Raw genomic sequence first — 27,603 nt, forward strand, 5'->3', positions numbered from 1 at the left:
TGCTATGTAAATTCTTGTTCAGCTATATTGCTAAAGGAATAATAAGGAAAAAAAAAAGAATTTGCATGTTTTTCACAGACACAACCACCACAGGCCTAACTATATAGTACACGGAAGCAACTATGAGAACTTTTTTTGTCAACTAATTTCCATCCACAGTTGATTGAACTGGGCAGATGTGGATCCCATAGTACAGAGGGCTACTTGCACTCTACCTGTAAGTCTGAAAAGAAATCAAAAGATCAACAGATTTTAATAAAGCCTCCAAAATGATAGAGAGAAAGAAGAAAACCAAAGAGAAAAGAATCTAGAGAAAAAAGGAACAATGACAGGAACAGAAAGAGACTTTAAAAGGGGGGAGCTAAGCAATAACATCAGAGATAAGAGAAGTCCTTGCGCTCACAAAACAAGAATGGGTGATGTTCAAATTAGGGGGAAAAGATTTAAACAATAAAACAAATTAAAACAAGATAATTGTGGCATAGATTATATGTTGCTACCCTGTTTCCCCTTCTTTCTTAAGGAAAAACCAAAACTCAAAAATATACAATTTTATATGAAGTAGCAGGATGACCAGGTAAAAAGACACTCCCCAGCCTCCCTTGAGCTCATTACCATCATTTGACTCAATGCCAACCACTGAATCCCAAGAGCCTGGGACAGGACTTGTAAGGAAGGCTTCCCCAGATGCCTCTGCTTGCAGGTTTGCTCCTTTGTGCATCTTCCTTTCCTTTTAACTATTGCTTGGAATATGAAGGTAATGCCAAGCCTCCAATAGTCACATTGTGGATCATGGAATAATGTGCTAAGAATAGTAAAGAAAAAAGACAGACGAGTCACTTAGGACCATGAAGTGGCCCTGGCAGCCCTGAACTGCCCACCTCTGGCTCCTTTTGTATGAGCTAGATGAAGCCACTATTATTCTGAGATTTTGTTATTTGTGATCAAACATAATTGTGCCAGATACAACCACCAACATTAATCATTGGAAGAGTTGGGAGATAAACTCAGGGACTATTCCAGGAAGAACAAAATGACCGATAAATGAACAAGGGGAGAGAGCAAAGGAAAGAAAATTAGAGAACCACTTCAGATAATTCAAAATAGGGATAATAGAGTGGGGGCAGCAGAGAATAATCAAGGGAGAACCATGCAAAAGCCCAAATCTGGTGAATGAGCAGGAACAATAACAGAACAACAACAAAAAAATCATGAGAAGTGCCAGATGCTGCTGAGACTGCACAGCCAGGCCAGGCTGTGCTGTGGTACCCTGGGATGGGGTAACAATGAGGCAATTGACGCACATATGACCTATATAACCCTCACACTGTGGAGGGGAAAAAAAGTATAGGTGACTAAATACAAAAGAAAGCTGGACAAGGTACTGCCTAAAAAACAAGCTAGCAAAAAAGAAAAAAATATAAATAGCATCAACATGATGGATGATGAGAGGAGAGAGGCCCCCAAAGATATAAAGGTCTTGTTCTTAGGGAACCAGAGGTATTAAGAAATCAAAGAAGTGCCTTTTGAACAAATGATGATGATGTGCCGTGAACTGAGTTGTGTGGTCTTGTCAACCCTCTACACCTGAGGTCAACACCAAACCCCAGGACTGAAGGACACGAGGAGCTCTAGAATGGAAGGACTTACTAAGTGGCCAGTATAATGGTTGTGAAATGAAAAGATCCTAAAAACTTGCAGAGAGGGAAAAGCAGGGTCAGGCATCATGCAAAGGCTCTAAGGTTAAGAGATCAGTGTGGCAAATTTCTCAACAGTGAAAAGAAAGTTCACTGAAAGTGGACAGACAATAAAAACAGGCCCTCCACAACTTGTGGGGGAAATTGCTTTCAATTTCAGAGTTTTATGCTCATCCAAACTGTACATAAAGTGTGAAGCCAGAAAATTTTAGACCTATAAGGACTCAAAAGAATGTATTTTTCATTCATCCTTTCTTAGGAAGATACTGGAGTATGTATCTCAGCAGCCGGATGCCATGGCCAAGCCTATGGCTAAGCAGGAAGATTGCAAGTTCAAAGCCAGCCTAGGCCACTTAGCAAGGCCCTGCCTCAAAAAGAAGGAGGAGGAGGAGGAGGAGGAGGAGGAGGAGGAGGAGGAGGAGGAGGAGGAGATCATCTCAGCCAGACCTACCCCTTTGGCTAATTTAATCACTATGGGATTTAACAAGTAAATATTGGGCCCTGTTGGGAGAAACGTAAAATGGTTCAGCCACTGTGGAAAACAATGTAGCAGTTCAAAAAAAAAAGAAGTTAGAAAGTAGTATTATACTGTGATTCAGCAATTGCACTTCTGGTTATATACAGAAAAATATTGACAGCAGTGTGTCAGAGAGATATTTATACACCAATGTTCATAGCAGCATTATTCATAAGAGCCAAAGAGTAGAAGCAACCATCTGATGAATAGAGAAGCAGGATGTGGTATATTCATACAATGGGATATTTTTGAGCCTTAAAAAAGAAAGTGATTCTAACACATGCTACAACAGGGGTGAACCTTGGGGACATTATACTAGATGAAACAGACCAGTACAAAGACACATGCTGTATGATTCTACTTATATGAGAATAGAGTGGTCAAAAGCATAGAGACAGTAGGATGGTGGAGGCCAAGGGCTGGAGGGTGGGAGAAGGGGAATCATTGTTTAATGGATCCAGAAGTTTCAGTTTTATAAGAGTTACCAGATAGATATGGTGATGATTGTACAACATCATAAATATATTTAATAACACTAAATTGTACTCTAAATTAGTAAATTATACGTTGAGTATATTTGACTACAATTTTAAAAAAAGGATAATGAACCTCTGACAATAGCTAGGCCAGGTGTGATGGAACATGCCTCTGTTCCCAGCAACTCGGGAGCCTGAGGCAGGAGGACTGCAATTTGAGGCCTGCCTTGAAACTTGGTGAGACCCTTGGCCACTTAACGAGGCCCTGTCTCACAATAAAAAAATAAAAAGGGCTGGGGATGTAGCTCAGTGGTAAAGTGGCCCTGGGTTCAATCCCCAGTACCAAAAACTTAAAAAGAGAATAGTTGGAAAGACCAGGGAGTCAGGTCAGGGCTATGTAACCAAGGAAACTCAAAATCATATGTTACAGCCTACCGGGGGCACCACTGCTGCAAGCACCACTGACCTGGAAGTCCTGGACACTGGAGCCAGTAATGTACTTGTCCTGCAGCTACCCTCATGCTTCTAGAAAGTTCCTTAGAGTTCTCCATTTCTTCAAGTTTCCAGTTCCCAATTCTAAGTCTAGGGAGGACTCATCTGATTAGCAGAGCCTTGGTTTTGTGCCTAAACTCTGGCTGCAGGAGAAACCAGAGAATTGAGTATCTGATATTTTCAGTTCTGAGTGTGAAAGGCTTGCTTTGCTTTCCACCCGAGGTTCATAACACTGGAAATTCCTCCAACTCAGGTCCAATTCTGGGCAGAACAACAACAAAAGACAAAAGTCCACCACAATATTGGACCCAAGAAATTTTTGTTCCCTGGATCTGATACATGGGTGTGGTAAAGAGAAGACTTCTAGGACAACAGTTTGGTAGCAGGCCTCAAGAACAAACAGACTAGAGTGCACCAGGAAAGTGGGAGCCACAGAACAGAAGGGAACAAAAGAAATGGACATGGTAGACTTCTGAAGAATGGGAGCATTGAGAGGCACTTGAAGGGATAGAAAGAACCTATCTCAACATCATAAAGGCTGTATATGAAAAACGCAAAGCCAACCTCATAGTAAATGGGGAAAACTGGAAGCATTTCCTTTAAAATCTGGAACAAGACAAGGATGTCCACTTTCACTACTCCTATTTAATATAGTGCTAGAAATTCTAGCCAGAGCAATTAGGCAAGAGAAGGAAATAAAAGAGATAACAATAAGAAAGGAAGAAGTCAAACTATCACTGTTTGCGGATAATATGATCTTCTACCTAGAAGATTCAAAAAACTTCACCAAAAGATTAAAGAGCTAATAAATTTGGCAATAGCAGTTTACAAAATCAACATAGAAAAAATTTAATAGCTTTTGTATATGTCAACAATGAATCTGCTGAGAAAGAAATCAGAAAAACGGTTTAATTCACAATAGACTAAAAACAAACAGAACAAACAAACAAACAAACCTAGGAATAAGTCTAACTAAGGAGGTGAAAGACTCTACAATGAAAACTATAGAACACGGAAGGAAAAATTTGAAGAAGACCTCAGAAGATGAAAAAAGATCTCCTGTGTTTATGGATACACAGAATTAATATTTTAAAATGGCCCTGATACCAAAGTAATATACACATTCAATGCAATCTCCATTAAAATATCAATGACATTCTTCAGAGAACTAGAAAAAATAGTCCTCAAATTCATTTAGTTGAATAAAATATCCAGAATAACCAAAGCAATTCTAAGCCAAAAAAGAAATGCTGGAGGCATCATAATACCTCACTTTAAATTACACTACAGAGCTATAGTAACAAAAACTGGATAGTATTGACATAAAAACAGACACATAGATCAATTAAACAGAATAGAACACACAGAGACAAACCTACACAGATACAGTCATCTGATCCTTGACAAAGGTGCCAAAAACATAATTAGAGAAAAGATAGACTTTTTAAATAAATGGTGCTGGGAAAACTGGCTCTCCAAACATTGAAGAATGAGACTAGACCCTTATCTCTCACCCTGCACAAAAATCAACTGGATCAAAGACCTAGGAGTCAGATGAGAAACTATGCAACTCCTAGAAGAAAACATAGGGTCAACACTCCAGCATACAGGCACAGGCAACAACTTTCTCAATAGGACCCCTAAAGCTCAGGAAGTCATGCCAAGAGTTCAAAAATGGGATGGCATCAAATTGAAAAACTTTTTCACACAGTGGAAACAAAGAGAGAGCCTACAGAATGGGAGAAAATCTTTGCTAGCTACTCATCTCACAGATGATTGATGTCTAGAATACATAAAGAACTCAAAAAGCTGAACACCAAAAAATCAAATGACCCAATTATTAAATGGGAAAATGAATTAAATAGACACTTCTCAAAAGAAGAAATACAAATACATGAAAAAGTGTTCAATATCATTAGCAATTAGGGAAATGCAAATCAAAACTACTCTGAGATTTCATCTTACACATGTCAGGATAGCAGCCATCAAGAATACAATTAATGCAGCTGGGGCTGTAGCTAAATGGTAGAACACTCACCTAGCAGATGTGAGGCCCTGGGTTCAATCCTCAGCACCACATAAAAATAAATAAATAAATAAATAAATAAATAAATAAATAAATAAAGGCACCTAAAAGATAATTTAAAAAAAAAATAATAATACAATTAATAGGGGTTGTGGCTGTGGCTCGGTGGTACAGCGCTTGCGCTGCATGGGTGAAGCATTTAGAGCATTTAGAGAATCTACAAGAGCCTTTAGAGAACAATGATGACAGGAAACCAAAATTTAAAAAGACAGATAATTAAAAACCCCAGGAAACAGAAAAAGTTGCATAAAAAAGGAAACGTGATCACAGTACAATATATGGCTCAGAATTAAGCAATTCTTAAGGTTAACATAGCAATACAAATGTATTATTCAGGAATAGGAAAGTTAACAGAAGAGGCTACTTTTTGTTTGAGTCCCAAGTTTTTTGGTCTGGAAGTGGGGTTTTACCCTAGTGAAGGGCAAAAGGGATGGTATGCAAGAGTGGGAACTACTATTTTTCATTACATCAATTTGTTAGTTTGTTTGTTTATTTTTGGTACTAGGGATTGAACCCAGGGACATTTTGCCACTGAGTTTATTACTCAGTTATATCACCATCCTTTTTATTTTTTTAAATTTTGAGACAGGGTCTCACTAAGTTGTTGAGGCTGGCTTCAAATTTGTAATCCTCCTGCCTCAACCCCCTGCCCTAATAGCTAGGATTATGGGCATGCATCACCATGCCTGGATGATTATATTAATTTTAATATGATTTTACTTATTAATTTGATAAAAGTAAAATAACTTAAAAATTTTTAATAATATTCCTACCATGAAAACCTTCTCATCAATTTAGAGGAAATCAGGTTTATGGAAGAAGACAACGTGTTTTTAGACATATCCTTCTGTCTTTTGCCTCCTCCTCCTTGCTCACACTTGTCTAAACATATCTCAAGAGATGGTATACTACAGAAGGAAGAACATAAGCTTCAAACACTGGGAGTGACATTCAGTGTACGAAAAATCAGCTCTGAGACTTTTCTGTGAACTCACTAGGACTTATGGTCTTCATTTGTAAAACAGAAAATGCTGATATCTATAATATTACATGAAATGATAGGAGTGTGTTCCTCAGTTTTCTATCACTGTAACAAATACTTGAGAAAATCCACTTATAAAGAGAAAATGTTTATTCAGCTCACAGTTTTGGAGGTTCCAATCCATGACTGGTTGGCCCAGTTGCTTTGGGCCTGTGGAGGGTAGCACATTATAGCAAGAGCACATGCTACAGTTAAACGCATGTATACTAGCCAGGGAGCAAAAGAGAACAAAGAGAGGGGACGGGTCCTACAATCACCTTCAAGAGCAAGCCTCCAGTAACCTAAAGACCTCCCATTAGCCCATCCTCACTTAAAGGTTCCAACAGTGCCTTGCTGGGGATCAAGCCTTTAACACATGGCCTTTAGAGGATATTCCAGATCCAAACCATTGCAAGATGTAAAGCACCTAGATTATGAAGGTTCTCCAACATTATGAGTTATCTCTTACCCATGTCCTCTAAGCTTCTTGAGAATCTCCCTTGGTGTCTCAGTGCTGATAGGTCTGAGACAGCAAAGAAAAACTGTGTTCCTTTATCTGCCTTCTCCCCATCCTGTCATGCCTGGTTTGAAAGATTCATCTTTCAAAGACTCACACTGGGTCCTCGCCAGGGTATTGACTCCAACACATTTCCACTTCTCTTGAAAGGAGAAATTGTTTTCACTCACATTGGCATTATATCTCAGCTGATTTTTGAGTGAAAAGAAATTGCTATTCAATTACTAGCCCTGGCTTCCAGCTCTTTACAAACAGGAGTGGATATAAATTTTTGTTTGAAACTAACCTACACTATCTGAATTATAGGTAATTCAGCTGGTACCTGAATATAACATTCTAAAATAAAATATCAAACAAATCCACCAAGAGTTATAAAAACTGTGAAAGCTGGGTAGGCAAGGCAATCAGTGGTCACTCTCAAATAGGAGGTCCCAGTGTGATTCCAAAGCACTCACCTTCTCCACTCACCCTAGGCTGGTTGCTTGGCTCAGGGACAAATTGTTGCCCATGTATTTCCCCAGGCAGAATCCCTTCACTCCTGGAAGTCAGCTTGTTCTGGTAGAACTCTTGGTACTCCCCGGAGACAGCAAGCAACCCGTCAGAGCCCTCAGTAGGGAAGGAAGTCGGGGACTTGAGGTTCAGGAGGAAGCTATCTTGTAGGTTCTTCTTGATGTCCTTCTTGCATTTCCTCTTCTGACTCTCTGGGATCCTATCACTGCCTCCGGGCCTAGGCTGGCAACTCTCCAGCCTCCTGGTTAGCTGGAGGAGCTGATCCATGTCCTTGGTGAATTGTAGTAGAGTGCCCTCAAAGAGGCTTTGGCCAGAGCCCTCAGAGCCATAGCTGGGAGCCTTCTCTAAGAGCAGGTGCTCAGAACAGGGGAGAGCTTCTGAGGTCTCCCTAAGCACAGGCTCAGGCACCTGAGGAAGGCTGCAGGGACCCATAGACAGGGAGAAGTAAGAGTAGTCCACTGCAATGTACGTCAGCATGAAGTTGATGGTGACGATGGGTGCCAGAACATTTACCTGACCCACAAGGACAAAAGCCATGGTCACCAAGCTGGTCAGGCAGATGGCTGCTACAGGTGTCCTATTTGGCCCTTTCTGCAGAAACAAAAATAACATTCAGGACTATGAAATTTCAGATAGAAAGTTTCAATCACTTCAGAATTTATGAAAGAAACCAAAATCATAATGGCTCAGTTACTTCTCTCCATGTGACTGTTCATCTATGAACCTGGGATAATAATATCCAACTCATGGTGTGTTTCAGTCAGCTTTCATGTTGCTGTGACCAAAATACCTGACAATAACAACTCAGAGGAGGAGAAGTTTATTTTGGCTCACAGTAACAGAGGTCTCAGTCCACGCACAGTTGACTCCATTGCTCTCGGCCCAAGGTGAAGCAGGACATCGTGGGAGAAGGGTGTGGCAGGGGGAAGCTGTACAACTCATGGTGGCAAGGAAGCAGAGAGAGTGGGAGAGGGGGACAGGCCCCCTGCACTGCTAGCAGTCTGGAAGGTGGGGGCAGGCCTGTAAGCTGTCTCCAGATCTGGCTTATGAGTCTCCCTCATATGTTCCTCCAGCCCAGAGGCCACGTTTGAGGATGGCAGGTTACCATCTGCCAGTGTCTGAGGATCAGAGCCCCTGCTGACCTAAACTCCTTGCCCAGACCTTTAGAGTACAATTCTAAATTAATTAATTAAAAAAGTAATAAAGATATACTTTTCCTGTGTTTGAGAATTAAATTTGGGGGTATATTTGTTGTAGCTGTTTTCAGGCTCTATTAGTAAACCTACCAAAAATAAAGTAAATTCTCAGGAACTTAAAGAACTTTAAAAGGAGGGTCTTGGATAAGCTGAAGAAAATGCTAGTGTTCCAGGCCAGGACCTTGATAAGAGTGGATTCTGAATTGATTAAATAGGCCAACATGAACTTCTATTCACCAAAAGATATTTAAAAAAAGAAAGAAAAAAGAAAAGACAAGCCACAGAATGGAAAATATATTTGTAATGCGTATAACTGACAAAAGGTATCTAGAACATAGAAAGATAGTTGGAAAAAAACAGCCCAGTAAACAAAGAAACAAGTAAAAGATTTGAACAAGTACCTTACAAAAGAATGCACGTTAAACATAGGAAACACTGCTGGGCAAGGTGGTGTACACCCATAATCCCCACTACTGCTGGCAGAGGGCTGAGGCAGAAGGACTGCAAATTGGAAGCTAACCTAGACAATGTAGTGGGACTGTCTCAAAAAAAAATAATGAAAGGGCTGGGGATGTAATTCAGTGGCAGAGCACTCCTGGATTTAATCCCCAGTGCTATAAAGAGAGAGGGAGAGAGAAATCAAGCCCAACCTCACTAGTAATTAGAGAAATATAAATTAAAACCACAGTGAGATACCATGTAGATACCACCAGATTGGCAAAAATGTAAAAGTGTCATGATATCAAGTTCTGGCAAAACTACAGAATAATGGGAACTCTTATCCACTGCTGATAAGGGTGTAAATTAGTATAACTACTTCAAAAAAAAAAAAAGAGAGGTGGTATCTAGTAAGTAAATATATGCAACTTTGCAATTCCACTAATGGAATACGATTTGGAGGAAGTCTACAAAGAGGCTTCATGGCACTATCCATAATACCCCCAAATAACAACCAAGCTGCTGCTACAAGCAAACTGAGGATGACTCTCATGATCATAATAGTGAGTGAGGAAACAGCATGCCACAAAAGAATACACACACACACACACACACACACACACACACACAGATTTTCTCTCTCTCTCTCTCTCTCTCTCTCTCTCTCTCTCTCTCTCTCTCTCTTTCTCTCTCTCTCTCCATTTACAGACTGATCATCCCGAATGCAAAAATTCTACGTCTCTGAAATTTTTTGAGTGCTGTTATGATACTACAAGTGCAAAATTCCATACCATGAAATTTCATCTTGTGCATAAAATTATAACTGCCTCCAGGCTATGTGCACAGATATATATGAAACATAAATGAATTTTGTGTCTACAGGCCCACCCAAAAGCTATCTCATTACATATATGCCAATATTCCAAAGTCCAGAAAAAAACCTGAAACACTTCTGGACCAAAGCATTTAAGATAAGGGATGCTCAACCTGTATTTAAAGTTCAAAAACAGGCAAATTTGTGTTTAGAGATGCATACACAGGAAACAAGTCAGGGGTTGCAAACTATGACCCCTAGGCCAAATTTAGCCCTGCCTATTGATGTATGTTATGAGCTAAGAAAGGTTTTACAGTTTTAAACAGTTGGGAGGAAAAAGTCAAAAGAAGAATAACATTGTGTGATATGTGAGAATTACATGAAATTCAAATTTGGGTCCATAAATAAAGTTTTAGGTATTATCTCTGTGGCTACTTTTGAGCTCCAACAGCACAGCTGATCAGTGGTGACTACTACCACATGTCCTGCAGCACCTCAAGTGCTGCAGAAAAAGTTTGCTGATCCCCAATAAAAACCCTAAAGAAAGCAAGGAAATTATTATCAACATTGGCCACAGCAATGAGAGGGAAGGGCTGTGACCAGGGAGGAATAGGGCTGGCAGGGTTCCTGGGTGGAGGCTACAGGGTGTTCACTTCATAGTTGTTCTTGAAACAGTTTATACTGAGTTTATGCTCTTTTTGTGGATGTTGAATATAGCTCCAAAAATGTAAATTGCTACTCTTCCTCCATTAAAAAAGAAAATAAGCTAATATGATTTAATCCTATATAAAAAAGCTTTTTCGAGGGGCTGGAGGTGTGGCTTAGTGGTACAGCTCTTGCTTAGCATGCACAAGGGCCTTGGTTTGAACCTCAGCTCTGCTAAAAATTAAAAAAAAAAAGTTAAAAGAAGGAGAACTAGGAGAAACATTTGTAATACATAGCACAGTTACTCTTCCTAACAAAGAAAGACCCCCTAACAATTAAGAAGAAAATGACCAATTAAACACAGAAAAAAATACAAATAGCTTTTAAACAGAGGAAAGGATATTCAACTTCGCTCAGATTAAAGGAATGCAAACATCAGTCTCCTAATGTACCATTTCTCACTATACAATTGGCAAAAATGCACATTTAGCAATGAGCTATGGGAAGAATCCTTGTTAAACTGTGTTTCTTGCCCAAGGCAAGAGCGCAAATGGGGTTCTATACACCCAAAGTCTAAATATTTACAACTCTGAGCCTCACTAACAACCTGTTAAACTAAATATGTTCTAATGTCCTTCCTAAGCAAACATGAGGAGGAAGGTCAGGTTCAAGTTCAGAATTTTTGCATTACTCAGACTTCCTCACTGAAAGATGGCCATGTGTTGCACCAGCTCAGAGCCCACCAGCTTCTATTCTCAGACCATACCAGGGGAGCCTCACATGTATATGTGGACCCTCTGCCCACACCTTGGGTCCTAGAAAAGAAGAGGCCCTTGAGGATCCTGGAAATTGGTAGGGGGCCATGTGGGCAAGGAATTCTAAGATCACCACATCTGGACATGGTCTATAGCAGGGACATGGGATCCAGGTGGGCAGGTTCCTTTGGCCTTACAAAGAAGCAGAGTCTATAAAAGTCTTATAAAGCAGGATCTTTTGGCCTGAGTCTAAGAGCGGTACTGGCTCTCACCCACTGCTGGTGGAAGTACAAAATGAACTGTGCATGGTGACACATGGCTCTAATCCCAGTGACTTGGGAGGCTGAGGCAGGAGAATCACAAGTTTGAGGACAGTCTCAGCAATTTAGAGAGACCCTGTCTTAAAATTTTTTTTAATTAATTAATTAAAAAGGCTAGAGGGGCTGGGATGTGGCTCAAGTGGTAGCGCACTCACCTGCATGCGTGAGGCACTGGGTTCGATTCTCAGCACCACATTAAAAAAATTGTGTCCACTTAAAACTAAAAAATAAATATTAAATATATATGTGTGTGTGTGTGTGTGTGTGTGTGTGTGTGTGTGTGGGCGCGCGCGCGCATAAAAAGGCTAGAGATATATCTTAGTGGTAGAGCTTCCCTGGGTTCAATCTCCAGAACTGAAACAAACAAACAAAAAATGCAAAATGATAAATATCCCATGGTAGGTTTGTTGGCAAGATCTATGAAAATTAAAAATGCATTTACCCTTTGACCCAGCAATCCTACTTATGAAAATGTAACCACATATGCAAAACCACACACAGACACACACACACACACACACGCACACACACAAGAATTATTCATTGCAACACTGTTTACTGGAAGCCACTCAAGTATCAATCTATAGGGAACTGATTAAACTATGGCATATCCTCATGATGGAAAAAGAACAAAAAAGTTCTCTCTCTCTCTGTATTTTTTAAAAAAAGATTCCTAGGTACATAAAGTGAAAAAAAATAAGCAAGGTACAGAACAATGCACAAAGAACACTATCTTTTGGAAAAGAAAAAAAAATCACTAAAAAACTAAGAAAAGAAGTTGGGCACGGTGGTGCAGGCCTATAATACCAGCAACTTGGGAGGTTGAGGCAGAAGGGTCCAAGTTGATAAACCAGTCTCAACAACTTAGTGAGGCTTTATGCAACTTAAGGAGACCCTGTCTCAAAATATAAAAGGGCTGGGGATGTGACTTAGTGGTTAGGCACTCCTGAGTTGGATCCCTGCTGCCTCTCCTCCCTTGAAAAATACAAACAATAATAAATGCTGGAGAGGATGTGGAGAAAAAAGAACACTGTTGGTGAGATTGTAAATTAGTACAACCTCTATGGAAATCAGTATGGAGGTTCCTCAAAAAACTAGGCTATACCACTCCTTGGAATTGATCCTAAAGAATTAAAATCATGATACTATAGTAATATATGTATACCCACGTTTATAGCAGACAATTCACAATAGCCAAATTATGGAACCAGCCTGGGTATCCATCAATGGATGATGAATGGATAAGGAAAATGTGGTATACATACACAGTAGTTTTATTCAGCCATAAAGAAAATGAAATTGTGTCATTTGCAAGAAGATGGATAGAACTAGAGACGAGTATGTTACGTGAAATAAGCCAAACTCAGAAGGTCAAGGGTCATGTACTTTCATATGTGGAAGCTAGAAAGGAAAAAGGAAATGAAAGGGGTAGGGAGGATCCCATGAAAATCAAAAGGAGATCATTAGAATAGAGGAAAGGAACCAAGGGGTGTGAGGCAGGAAAGGAAGGGGGAAGTGCTGGGGAGTCAAATTAGATTGTTGCTTTGCATGCATGTATGATTATGTAATACCAAATCCCATCATTAGGTGCAACAGCTATGGAAAGCAGTATGGAGATATCTCAGAAGATGTGGAATGGATCCACCACTGACCCAGCTATCCCACTCCTCGGTTTATATCCAAAGGACATAAAATCAGCATACTACGGTGACGCAGCCACATTAATGTTTATAGCAGCTCAATGCACAATAGCTAAACTATGGATACCCTTCAACAGATGAATGGATAAAGAAAATGTGGTACATACACACAATGAATATCACTCAGCCTTAAAGAAAAATGAAATCATAGCATTTGCAGGTAAATGGATGGAACTAGAGAATATCATGCTAAGTGAAATAAGCAAATCTCAAAAAACCAAAAGCCGAATTTTTCTCTGATAAGAGGATGCTGATCCATAGTGGGGCAGGGGGATTGGGAAGAATGAAGGAACTTTGGTTTGTATAGAGGGGAGTTAGGGGAGGGGTGGGGCTGTGGGTATGGGAAGGACACTGTTGGTGAGATTGTAAATTAGTACAACCTCTATGGAAATCAGTATGGAGGTTCCTCAAAAAACTAGGCATGTGGGTATGTAGAATGAGCAGACATTATCCCCCTGTATACATGTATGCTTATACTACTGGAGTGCCAGTGTACCATGTACAGCCAGAGGAATGACAAGTGGGCTCCATTTGTATATAATATGTCAGAAAGCAGCCTACTTTAAAATAAATAAAACAAATCCCATCATTATGAACAACTATAATATACCAATAAAAAGTGTAGAAAGAGAAAATTTTTTAAAAAACTAAGAAAAGCAGTGACTACAGGATGAGGCTATGGGAAAGAGAAAGACTCATGATAGGAGCAAAAATTCTTAATGTATACTTTCTGCTTTTAGTTTTAAACCCTGTGTTTATTTCACCTCATAAAAAAATGAAGTGGAAGAAAAATAAAATAAAAGTCATATCACTATCACACATGGAATGTAGTAGAGACGACAGTCACCCATCCTCCCGGCCATGCCAAAAAGAAGCAGATGAAGGTCAAGGAGGTAATTACAGCTGATTTTCATGTGCCCTCCCAACACGGAGGCTGGGAATCAGGAGAAGCTGGGGGTATCCCCCCAAGACAAAAAACAAGCTAAAACTTGTAGATCATGGGGATTCTCCATGTCTATTTTTTGTCATTCCCCTAGGTTTAGGAACATCTCTTTTGATCATCCCAGCCACGACTCAACCAAACTACTCTGTGTCAGTCAAGGTTTGGGTCATGGTGGTTAAGACAGCCCAGAATCCAGAGGTGTGGGAAATCATCAATCAGCAACCCCCAGGACAACATGAGCGTCAAGGGGGAGTTAAACCTTCAAGGACCAGCTCCCCTCATGACCAGCTCCCCTTTTATGCTAAACACGGAGGATTCAGGATTCGTTTTTATTAAATGAGAGGGCAATTCTCTTCCCTGCTGCTAGGGCCCAAGCTACTATGATGAGTTAGTTAGCTATGTTGGAGTTAAGGAGCCATGTGGCGGTGACATTTAAGATGTTTCATCTAATTGGTTCCAGCCTAAGCCAGCCAGAGGACAGAACTGAGAGAAATGACCTCTGCACTCTCACTTGTCCTACCCTAAAGAACTTAACCAGAGGCTGTAATCAGAAAAACTTAAGCAATTTATGAGTCAACATTGGGTTAACAGAAAAATCCGTTTCTCAATAAAAAGGGTCACTCACCCCTTGTCCCAGACAGGCAAGTGCAGGAATCACTTTCTCCTGGGCAATGCACTGCAGGATCCGGGGAGCTCCATAGAGTCCTCCCATACAGGAGGCCAGGGACGAGATGTATAAGCCCAGAAGGAATAGGAAGCCCACTAGGGACACCTGTGTGAGAAAGCAGTTTCGTCATTGCTATAGATATAGAAATTTTGGATATTGAAATTTCGCAAAGGTCCATGTGTTGAAGGTGCAGTGTTAGAGTCTATAAACAAGTCAGGATGGCGCCTGGCAAATGTTAGAGTCTGTAAACAAGTCTGGATGGCGCCTGGCATTTTGCCAGAGGGAGTGGTTTGAGAAGTAACGTCAGCGAGCCATTAAGTGTGGAGATTCCTTATTGGTTGACTGCTGTATCTAGTTTATGTTAATTAGATAAGCTGTGGAATGTATAAATACCCCTCCTGTCCTACAATAATTGGCTCCTACTCCTGCTGTATCAATGTACACAAGTTGCTCGTCACCCCCCCCCCACCCCCCGTTATTTTGCTGCAGTGGGACTTGAGAGCTTGGTGCTGATAACGCCAAGGTCACGGGTTCGTTCCCCGTACGGGCCACCATCTGCCACAGTCCGGCTACAGCAAAATAACGGGGGGGGGGGGGGTGACGAGCAACTTGTGTACATTGATACAGCAGGAGTAGGAGCCAATTATTGTAGGACAGGAGGGGTATTTATACATTCCACACAGCTTATCTAATTAACATAAACTAGATACAGCAGTCAACCAATAAGGAATCTCCACACTTAATGGCTCGCTGGCGTTACTTCTCAAACCACTCCCTCTGGCAAAATGCCAGGCGCCATCCAGACTTGTTTACAGACTCTAACATTTGCCAGGCGCCATCCTGACTTGTTTACAGACTCTAACAGTGCAGGACACCAGGGTGGCCCTTTGGGAAGGTAGAGGGACCTTTAAGAGTGGGACCTAGTGGAAAGTCCTTTGGTCATGGGGGCTTACCCTCAAAGGGGATTGTGAAACCCCAGGCCCCTCCTCTCTCTCTTTTGCTTCTTAGCTGCAAGCAGTTTTGTTCCACCATATACTCCCTGTCCTTGCCATCTGGCATCCCTACCAGAGACTCAAAGCAATGGATGGATCCACCAGATGGTGGACTAGAACCTCTAAAACCATATGCCAAAATAAACCTTTTCTTTTTAAAAGAATTGTCTCAGATATTTTGTTACAGTAAATGAAAGCTGACTCATATAATCATTCACTGCCAGACCCTGTTTCCCCTGGCACTCGCCCACCCACACTCACCTAATTATACACCATAGATTCAGCCTTTGAGTTAAAATTTCCTTTCCTAGCCCCACTCTACCTCATTCCACTATCTCAAGTGAGTCTACCGTCACATCTTATAGGGACGACACAGTGGCTCTCAAATTGAACAGGAGTCACACTTATCCACAGGGCTCATCAAAACACAGATTTCTGTTCCCACCCTTAGAGTTTCTCAGTAGGTGTGAAGTGAGCTTGAAAATATGAATTTCCAACAGGTTCCTAGGTGATACTGATGTTGATGGACTGGGAATCACATTTTGGAGAAGTGCTGGCCACTACAATGCCAGTTGGCCTCCTGCCTCTAAAGATTTTCTTTCTAAATCATCCCCTAGCCCTCTACCAGAGTTACCTCTCTAACCTCAAATCTGATCCTAATGACCCTGCTGCAAACATATCAATGGCTTGATACACAGGCCCTGCACTGTCTGTGCCCTCTCCATCCCTTCCCTGCACATAGAATCATTGGTCAGCATGATTTCTCCATCTGCTAGAACCCTCTTTCCGCATCCCTTAGTCTATCCAGTCTGTCTATTGAACTCCTAATTGGACACCAAAACTCAGAACAACCTCCCCCCGCCAAGAGGCCATCCCCAAATCCCTTCACAACAGTGGTTGTTCCTCAGTGCCCCATGGCACCTCAACATAATGATAGTGTCCATCATTGTCTTCACCAACCTGCAGGCTTCCTTTAGGTAGGGCTTCTGTCTTGTTCACCCTTGTGTTCGTGGTGCCCAACACAGATACACAAATAAATGATGAATGAATGATACCCATGACCAATATGGCCCAAAGGCACCAACAGATAGAACAGGAAGAGGGCAGAGCTGTTCTCCTTGGCGTCAACTTGCAAAAGATCAGTGCTGCCCACCCTGCAGCTGTGTCCCACACTATCCTGAACCTCTAACCCTCCTGAGCTGGATTCCTTCATACCTACAGGGAGCCTCTCAGTTTTCTTGATTATTTGTGATACCCTCTCCATCCTACCTCACTGTAGGCACAGTGGTCAGACTTGTGTGTTCAAGTGCCTCTTTGTCAACTGTTACGGATAGGTTAGAGACAATTTTCAGCTTTGTTACTTAGACCCCTCTTGATGAAGGATCTCGATGACCTACTTTTTTACTTCCTTGCTTCTGCAGTGCACCAGATCTGTGTTGTCAAATGACACTGCACATAAGCCCTTGGCTAGACTTATTTCCTGGCTCATAAATGATCACTAGAGTAATTTGACTGATGAATTCATCAGTCAGGATTTTTGATTGGAAAAAAGAACTGTAAAAAAAATGAATTTATTTGTAGGGCACTGGAGGTTCATAGAATCATCAGGAGGCCAAAAGATCAGCCTTGGAGAAAGGCTGAACCCAAGCTTGAAGGCACTCCAGTTCCTCCAACTCCTCACCAGGAAGAGTTTGGCCAGCATGCTACCAGCACCCCTGCCACCCTGCAGATGACCTCTCACCAAGTCTTTATCTTTCTCTCATTGGTACACTTGGAGCATCCAATGCCCAGCCTTGGTCATTTTCCCTATCAGGGCTGTCAAGGGACAGGCAAGAGAAGATCTTGTTCTTTGGGCTTTTGAATGGGGTCTCACACCCTTCAAGACCATGCATAGGTAGAATAACTCCCAAATGGTCATGGAAGTCAGAGGCTTACCAGACACAACTAAAGTCCACTACAGAGCAACATCCTGTCTTTAATTCAGTTGGATTGCCTGTCCCTAAATGTATTAAGTCATTCTTATCCCCAGTGAACCTCACCTCTCTTATTCAATGTCATGGGTTTCTTGGGTTTTTCTCCCTCTCGTTCATTTACCATTTTATTATTACATGAAATTGATGTCATCTGATGTTTCCCATCACTTTGTGTGCTCTGATGGCATTTTGTTATTTTTTCCCCCTGCAGGATAGGTAATGAGACTCACGGTTTGCCTTGCCAGTGCACCAGGAGCTCCTTAAGGGTAGAAATGAATCGTGTATCTTTTCCCCCTCTGTTCAGCACCTATCACAGAGTCTGGCAAACAGGGCTCAGCAGCTGAATTAATGAGGCACATGACTTATGTGATCTGTGCCCTTGATACCTTACAAAACTGTTAGATAAACTGGTCCTGTGATTAATCCTCCATCCCCTCTGAGATGTGATCATTCATCTGTGACCTTTGTTTCTGTCTTCTCTACCAAATGCATCCTATGTTGACTGGTTAAAAAAAAAAGACTCTATGATGAAATTCTATCAAAAGCATTTTGAAAATTTAACTCAGTATTTCTCCACTCTGGCTTTACATAAGAATCACCCCAGAGGTTCTGATTTAATTAGTATTGAATGGGACATAGTTTGTTGATTTTTAAAAAGCCTTTGAGGTGATTCTGATGTGCAGCCAGTGTGAAGGACCTCTGGGCACAGTACATCATATCTATTGCTTTTGCCTTTATAGACTTTTTCCAGAGAGGCAGGCAGGGTATCTCCTTGAATAAATTTGACTGTTTCTTACCTGAAAGGCTCTACAGTTCTCTCTGGTATCCATGGGGATTAGTTACATAACTCCTAGGATACCAAAAATTCATGGATGGGCTGGGGTTGGAGCTCAGTGGTAGAGCGCTTGCCTAGCACATGTGAGGCACTGGGTTCAATCCTCAGCCCCACATAAAAAATAAATAAATAAAATAAAGGTCTTTTGTCCATCTACAACTTTAAAAATATCCATGGATTCTCCAGTGTCTTATATAAAATGGCAGGGTATTTCCATAAACCTACACACATTCTCCCACCTACTTTAATAAAATGTGAAAGATTCATATGATCCAATACACTGCCTAAATGCAGTGTAAGTGCTAGGTTAGATGTTATTCTATATTGTTTAGAGAAATATCTGTCCATCTTTAGGACAGATGCAATGCTTTTTCTGAATATTTTTTGATCCAGGTTAGTTGAATACATGGGCGTGGGACCTGGGAACATAGAGGGCTGAATACAAATTTATGTTATTTATGTTATTTATTTATTTATTTATTTTCATTTAAAGCCTGTAAATATACAGGGGATATAGCTCAGTTGGTATAGTGTTTGCCTCACATGCACAAAGCCCTGGGTTCAATCCCCAGCACCACCAAAAAAAAGAAAAAAAAAAAAAGCCTGTCCTCTTACTTCGAATGGGAATGAGACTCCCCAGTCGGCATCCTTCTATGTTGGGTTGACCTCAGAAACTCTCTGAGTCTCCAACTCTGCGAGTGCGTGACACTGGTGACTTCATCTTTGGCTAGTCATCCAGAGACACACCCTGGGATTCCTCCAGAACCCTTGGGGATGGGGACAGATGGGGGAGTGTCCAAATATAATGAGTTTTTTATGTTCAGTGTGTCAATTGTGTTTAGAATGGCCTGTTCACTGATCACTTTTAGATATAAAACTATTATTCAGTCTCTTTCCTGAAAAATACGTGAAATATTAGTCCACACGCACATAGAGAAATTATTTTTTAAAAATCCATTCTATCTCTCTCCCACCAGAATCCAATTCTGCTATTCTGTCATCCATCCATTTAGGAAGAATTTTATGAGGATGGTTATATTCCTGGCATGGTTTTAGGTACAGGACCAGCATTAGAGCTACAGTAGTAAGTCATGTGGCTTTGCTCTCAGCCCTTGCTGAACTTAATCATTTTCTCTTCATATTGTATTGAAAATTTGCTAAAAACGCTAGTAGAGGTGGAAGTGAAAATTTATTTGAGTAGATGTGTGTCAATAGTTTTTTTTTTTTTAATGATGTTCTTGTGTCATGTGCCTGTTTGCATTGTCAGAAAAAGCTATCTTTTCAAAATAGTATACAGGTGTGAACTACCCTAAATTCTTTGTTCAGTTAACTACTCATGAAAATAAATAATTATATCTTTCTGCTGTTGGTTTTTTATTTCAGGTCCCATTCTGAGTTTCAGCCACTGAGGGATTCTACCAACTCACTGCTGCTCCCTTCTCTTGGTTTAAAGTCATTTGCAAGGCACTTGTTCTGCTTCATCTAGTCCCTGGGCCCCTTGATGTTGCTGAGGGTGAGTGACATCCTGAAACCCTTACAAGCCCAAATGCATTAATAAGGCAATGTCTTAATAGCCCCTGGGTTTTCTCCCATATCATGTTCCCACGGAGTCATGAGTTTTCTAATTGTCTCCTTACTCCACAGATTAACCCAACGCTGCAACTTTCAGTCAAGTTTTATCTCTCACTTGGGAGCCATTTTTCCATTAAGAGGCAAAGTCCGCTTCACTTCCTGAGAGGCAGCACTGTGTCCATGATGAGAACAGAGGACAGTCAGGCTGGGCTGGTGGCGGGTACTGAGCAGAGGACTCAGACCACTCACCGTCCACCAGCTCTGTCCAAGCCCCACCTTCCCATGCACAGCTTGGGCTTTCAAGGTCCCTCTTGAGCCTGTGAAGCCATGACTGCCAAATCCAGAATGGTTAGAATTCACTGGGGGATTCCAATTTCTACAAAGATACTTTGGGGGTATTATTCCTACTTAGTTTGCTCTTATTCTGCTAGTTAGCATGTCCGAGGGTTCCTAAGATACTTAGGCTTTTTAATTTGTAATAAACATCCATTTCCTGGACTATATTTAGGTTTATTTGGAAACATTGATCATTTAATTCTAAAACTGTTCTTTATAAAATTTCTTTCTCTATCACTGAATAATATTGGTATTGATTATTTTAGCTTTTTCTATTCAATTAAACATGGTGAATTTATTGAGGAGAGAGAGGAAGTCTCCCTCAAATATCTCTATCTGTAAAGATATCCCCAAAAGGAGTGTGGAGAGGAGTTAAAGTTCATAAGAAAGCATGACGTTACTGAGACTTGACACCCAGGAGCAGGGAAAGAGTTCCTCTGGGGTGGAGATGAATAGTAAAAAGACTTGGAGAAATTGGGTTTCTTTGGGGTGGGAAGCCAAATAATTAAAATAGATCCCAGCTGGGTGTGGTGGTGCATGCCTGTAATCCCAGCGGCTCTGGAGGCTGAGGCAGGAGAATCACGAGTTTAGAGCCAGCCTCAACAATTTAGTGAGGTCTGAGAAACTCAGTGAGATACTGTCTCTAAATAAAACATGAAAAGGGCTTGGTGGTTAAGTGCCCCTGGGTTCAATCGCTGGTATTAAAAAAAAAAAAAAAAAAGGAAGGAAGGAAGGAAGGAAGGAAGGAAGGAAGGAAGGAAGGAAGGGAGGGGTTGGAGGAGAGATCTGAAAAGTTTCAAGAAACCCAGAAAGGATCAGATTATATGGCCAGCTGCAGATCAGTGGAAAGGAATCCAGGCAGCCTGCAGCCATTGAATAGAGTTGTTCTGGCAAAAAACACCCAAGAGAAAGAGACAGACATGCATGGAAGAGATTCACGTGAACCAGCACCAGAGGCAGTGTGTTGAGGCTGGCAGGTGTCCATGACTGAAGGTGATACGGCACCAGACAGATGCAGTCTTCCTTCTTCAGGGCTCAGGAAAACTCAGGGATGCTGGCTCAGAACCTAGGCCATAGCTAAATGTGAACCTGAGCCAAGCAGTTATTAAAACTGCATCAGGGCACTGCGTTGTGTCTAGTAAAGCAACTGCCCCTGCACCTCCCAACCTCTGCAGGTTTCACACTCTCATCTACAGGCTCTGCCCTCCAGGGACTGTTAGTAAAGTCATCTGTGGCCCAGCTTCCTGTCGGAGTGTAGGACCTGCCACTGCAGAGCCAACAAGGGACACCGGAGAGCAGGAAAGGAGAAATGTAATGTTCTATTACTGTTCACTTTCTTGCTGCACCAATCCCTGTTCATGACTGAGAAGCAAGAATAGTCACTTTTTTTCATCACAGTTTTTACAGTCACCTATTCCAGGAAATGGTCTTTCTTCCTCTCCAGGACTTAAATCTCCACTGTCCACCTCAGCTTATGCTTAATAGATACAGTCCCATGGATTATGGCAGGGCCCGGTGTAGCAGGTACTGCCAACCAGCTAAGGGCTGCCCATCTGTCTCACCCATTGCGACAGGTGACATTCCAAAGAAAGTTCCCTCAGTTCGAGTGTCTATTATAGAGTGTGGATTTCTGCCCACAAAGGCTCTAACGTGCTCTCTCTGGGATGCTCTTGTTCTATTCCTCGCGTGGCCTTCCTTGGATAGGAAGCTGCCCACCCTCACACATACATTCTAGCTTTCCCTGCAAAGATGAGGAAGGAATCTCAAACCAGGTGAAAATTCATCTCTTTCTATCCAGATCTGAGTCACTAATAGTTGAAGGGAGCTCTGTGAAGGAATCCACTAGAAAGCAACAAGCTTTAGAAGCCGGCAGGGCTAGCCAGCCACTGTCAAGTTGCAGATAAACAGCAAGCAGTCTCCCTGGTCAAACAATCCCTCCCCTTCAGCTGCTCCCTTCAATTCCTTAATGCAGGTCATGCTTTTCATTTTACCACTGGAGAAAAGGCCTTTGGACGTGAAACTCTAGATGGAAGGTGCATCAGATAAACATAATTGACATAGATTCTTTCCCTCAGAGCAAACCTTGTATGCAGGGGGCCTGAGGCCTTGGGTGCTACAAGGTGGGTATCAGCTCTTCCTCTGCCTGAACTGCTTCCCCTTTCAAAACCTGCTTTCATACTAAGGTCAAGATCCCTGAAAACAAATATCACCTTTACTTCAATGTCTACCTGCTCTAAAAAGAAACCTGTGTTAAGGTGGAAACTAAGCCCAAGTGCAATTCTAAAAAGTCAGTTCAGAGTCTCCTGGCCCTCTGTGAAGATCAGCTGCTTTGCAAAGCTTCACACCAAGAAAGGAAGGTACTCTCTTCTCAAACATAAGTGGCAACCCCTCAAGAGTTAACCACGAGAAAAACTCCCTGACTACACTTCTGGGAAAATGATGGGAATCTCAGGATCCATAGATCCTCCAGGAACTTGAGGAGAGGTAGGAATTTCAGGGGAATTTTCAGGAATATGTCTGGAAATCTTATTCTCGTGGGTTTTAATGATGCCACATAAATGTCCTTGATGTCACATGAGCATCAGCATGCAAACAAGGCTATGGAACACAAGGAATTTGCTAATCTTCTCCTGGCAGAGTGTGTGCCCCAGAAACAAAGACATTGCAGCCAAATCAACCCAGACTTTCTGAGATTCTGGGGAAAGTCTGAAGGATGAGGGTCCTGCCCTGCTTCCCTGTCATGCCCTCCTCGCACTGGGCTCCTCATCTCCTCCGCCTCCCTTCTGTCCCTGTCCTTCAGCACCCACCTTGCTGCTTGTGAGAAGCTTTCTATTCATGATGGAAGGTGAAACTCTTAGCAAAAAAGAGCTCAGTGCAGCTTGCTGAGCTGGGGATTTGGAGCAATCAGATTCTTCTATTTCTGTCCTGATTTTCTTTCTTTTTTAATGTTTTTGTAGTTGTAAATGACAGAATGCCTTTATTTTACTTGTTTATTTTTATGTGGTGCTGAGGATCGAACCCAGTGCCTCATGCATACAAGGCCAGCGCTCTGCTGCTGAGCTACAGCCCCAGCCCTCTGTCTTGATTTTCAACATGAGGAAATGTCTCCGTTATCTAGCCACGTGCATTTGTGTGCCTCTCTGGGTACTAAGATCTGATTTGTGAGATCTATGAGTAGAACCTGCACCTTCTCCATCATTTCTGACTCCCCAAAACTTCAGCCCTGGAGTCAAGTCTACATGAATTCCCAAGATAGAATCGCAACGATTTGTTGATGGGAACAAATAAATGACCCAAAAGCCCAAGGCCTTTGGGTAGGACTCACCCACCTTTTCAGCTATCAGGAAGTTATAGCGAAGGGCCTCTCGGGTGCAGATGGCGCCCAGCAGGAAGGTGAAGACGATGTACAGAAACCACCTGTGAAACCCGAGAGCAGAGGGGAGCTGCCATCCGACCTGCCCAGCTCCATCCCAACACCACCCCCACCCCTCACCCCTGCCAAACTGCTCAACCTTTGCTTCCTATGGGAACCTGTCTTGAAATGAAAGAGAAAGGGCAGTCACGAAGTTGGCCTGGTGGGGCCTTTTTGTGCTGTTTCTTCTCTAGCACATTTCTTACCAAAAAAAAAAAAAAAAAAAAAAAAAAAAGGTGTCAATGTTTTGTTTCTTTCTTACATTAAAGAAGAAAAACAAAAAGGATGTTGAGGATGTAGAGGTGGGAGGCCCAGCTGGCCTCTAGGCTGCCTGAATGCAGGTCAGGGTTGACCCAGGGCCCCACACCCCATCCTCCTGGGCAGAGGACACTGAGGTCTGCTGGTCTCTGGCCACAAATAACAGGCTGGAAAGCCAAGTGTGAAAATGCAGAACGTAGCCTGGCCCTGCCCCAAGATACCCTGGAACCCTGAATAGGTCACACGGTCCCTGAGGGCTCCCTACCCATCTGGGCACTGAGAGGACAGGCCAAAGGTTCCTCCTGGGCCTCCTGGTTGTGACCAAAACCAAGACAGAGTTCTCATGTAGTATTCTATTTCCTTTCTCCCCATCATCAACTTTCTCCCTAGTGTCATGATTATCTTCCCAATGTTGTTGCCTTATTTTGCTTTATGGCCTGATACCCTGTGCCTGGCTGGAAGCAACAGTGCTACGGCAATAAGCTAAGAGCAGATTTGGTGTTTCTGAAATAGATACATAAATATTATTTAAGTATCATAGTTAAAGTAATAAAAGTGTTCTCAAGTCATGATCATGTCTATGATCTCATTGTTTGTTTGTTTGTTTGTTTTTACATCTCCCCAGTGAAGCTTCCTTCTTGGTCCTGAGAGAAAAAGGAGATTCTGGAAGATCAGAAACAGACTCAAGGTCACCCAGCCTGCTAATGTGGGTAGCACAATGAAAACTAAAACTCCAGAAGCCTGACAACCGAGCTGGTCTCTGAGCTTCTACTAGGTGGCTTTCAATATGGTATCTTCTCCTCAGTTCATAAGGCACAAATTTATCATTATCCTTGTCTTATAGAAAAGGAAATGGAAGCTCAGAGAGCTAAGTGAATTGTCCAAAGTCATATAGCAAATTGGCCACAGAAAACTAGGATACAAGCCCTAATCTGTCTGATTGTGAAGCTCTTCATGTGTATGTTCCTGCCAATGGTCTGAAAATTCAATGGTTTTAAAAAAAAAAAACCCCAAGTTCAAAATGAGGGTGAGGAAGGGGCAGGGGCAAGGGCGAGAGGCTGAGGAAAAAGGAATGAAAGGCTTTGGCCTGTGCTCTGCATTAATGACCCCCCTCCTCCCAGCATTCCCAGGCGGGTTGGATGTGCAAGGGCAGTGTCTGAGCCCACCAGACGTGAATTTTCCAGCCCAGCGAGTATTAAAAGGAGGATCGGCATATGAAATAGATTGGTCACAGTTGGGGCACTCCCAGAACAAAAGGGGCAATCCCCCCTTTTGCCTGAGGTTTTCTCTCCCACTCTCCAGTTTAGACTGATTGCCAGGAGGGAAACTTACGAGATGCCAACAGCTGCTAGGGAGCCCAGGGGGACACTGGCAGCCGGATCCCTGAGGTCGCCTCCCATGTTGAAGCCGGCCATGACTCCTAAAAGACACCCAGACACGGGTGGGCCCCCTGGTGATGCAGTGCACTCCACGAATCACCTTCCCCAGGGCTGCCCTTCCTCTCCTCCAGGGCCCTGTGCTGGAGTCTCCCCCACATCAAGCCTTCCCTATTTGTGCAGCTTCACAAATAGGCCTCTTCTCAATCTCCCCGGGCAACTGGGGAGGCATCTGCATGGCCGTGAAAGAGATCTTTGTGGTTGAGTGACACTCAGGAGGAAATCTCCTCCAGCTACAAAGGCACCTCATTGCCCAGTACAAAGGATTGAGGGTGAGGGAGGTGTCTTGCAAGTCACACAAAGGTCCCTGTACTGCAAGCTGAGCCCTGCCTTTCCAGCTGGGACAAGGCCCTGGAGTGGCTCAGCAGCAGCAAAAGGCCTGGCAGACCTCTGTCTGGCAGATTTCCTTGCCTCAGATGCCTACTGATTACACTAGGGACTCAAGCATCCTTGGTGTCAGATACCTCTAATAGTCAGGACCAGAGACCATGTTCAAAGCTCCTGAGCTACCAGAGGGCTCTAAGCAAACTCCAAAAACCAATCCTGATGCTGCCAACATGGTACCATCTTTTCCTTATCACCTATAGACCCCAAGAACACTGATGAAATTGAATTGATCCATCACGGTGAAAGACCAACAGCTGAGTCGGCAATCAAGGATGTTGTCTCTTCACCTGTGTGAAAACAACAAAATGGTGTGTTCTGAACATGGGATGAGGGCCCAGGCAATAAACACTTGGAAACTCAATGAAGTGGGCCAGGAAACCTCACAGGGGTGGAGGGTGCACCTCCAGTGTGGCCTAAAAAGAGGGGTTGAATGGGCTTAGTGGTCAATATGGATCCCACACTGTCATTCTGGATTTATGAACACTTCCAACCTGACAGCGCCTGTGATAAGTGTTTTACATGTATTTTTCTCTTCTGTAATCCTCAAAACAATAACTTCAGAAAGGTCAAGAATTATTTCCTCATTTTATAGAAAAGTCCTCTAATGGGGTCATTAAAAAAGACTAGGTCACGTTTACTAAGTGGCAAGAGTAGGATTCGGTCACCATATAACTCTGAAAATTAAGCTTTCACTTGCTTCTGCTGAAATGCTTCATGGAATCCAAGTGAAGCAGAGTGAAGTCAAAGCTTGGGGTAGAAAGTTACAGTGGGGCTATGTCAAAGAGAACCCTATATGTTGGACCAAGGCTGGGGCCTGCATATACTTTGACCCAGGATCAGTACCACTAGGATTTTATCCAAAGTAAATTAGTCGAGGATATGAGTAAAGCTTTAGTACAAAATTTATAAACACATGTTTGGAGTGAAGATTAGAAACAACCTAACATCTAAAAATAAAAGGTTGCCTAAATAAATGTCTCAACAAATACCAGGTCTGGAATATTGTCAGGGATATGCTGTGACATGCAAAGATATTTAAAGCTATTGTTTAGTTTTAAGAGGCATGTTAGAGAGAAAGCATATGTTAGGGTCCCATTGTTGTGAAGGAACAGAGAGAAGCATAGAAGGAGCTAGAATGTGTTTCTCAATGTCAAAAATGTTATTTCTGGGTGATGGAAGAAGAGATTTTTTTATTGGATTGTTTATATTTTTTCTTAAATTTCTACAGTGATCTTTTTGAAATGTGTGGAAAAGGATGCTTTAAAGCTTCATTTGTCTAAAATGGCCTGGTAGGTGCATTTTCTTTCCATTCATTCCCCTCCCGCAAGATCCTATTAAAAGAGTAGTGAAGGGGGACAAGGAATAAATGTCCATATGCAAAGAGAATGGCATCCATGCAGATGAAAGGCCTCCATAAATTTCTTGGACACAGAAGATGGCAGAGTGAAAGGGACGGAAAAGAGTGCCTGGCAAGGCTTCTCTTGGGGCTCTCAATACACTGCCTGAAGACCACCAGGGCTGCCAGGTAGATGTCGCATCCTAGACGGGGCCTGCTCAGGAATCTGTCCTCCCCACCCCAGCAGGGAAACAGACCTAAACACCCTGTGG

General features: G+C 42.3%; 1 protein-coding gene across 1 annotated transcript in view; it reads right to left on the reverse strand.

The window, feature by feature from the left end:
* Nucleotides 1-27,603, reverse strand: part of SLC12A8 (solute carrier family 12 member 8) — a 143,569-nt gene that overhangs the window by 15,428 nt on the left and 100,538 nt on the right. Inside the window, exons 6-9 of the mRNA XM_081302430.1 lie at nucleotides 25,505-25,592; nucleotides 23,832-23,919; nucleotides 14,753-14,899; nucleotides 7,262-7,907 (exon numbers count right to left, since the gene is read on the reverse strand). Coding sequence (XP_081158556.1) covers nucleotides 7,262-7,907; nucleotides 14,753-14,899; nucleotides 23,832-23,919; nucleotides 25,505-25,592 — 969 coding nt within the window. The remainder of the gene's footprint in view (nucleotides 1-7,261; nucleotides 7,908-14,752; nucleotides 14,900-23,831; nucleotides 23,920-25,504; nucleotides 25,593-27,603) is intronic.

This window comes from Spermophilus citellus (genome assembly GCF_964194105.1).
Source record: "Spermophilus citellus genome assembly, chromosome: 7".
Lineage (NCBI taxonomy): Eukaryota > Metazoa > Chordata > Mammalia > Rodentia > Sciuridae > Spermophilus > Spermophilus citellus.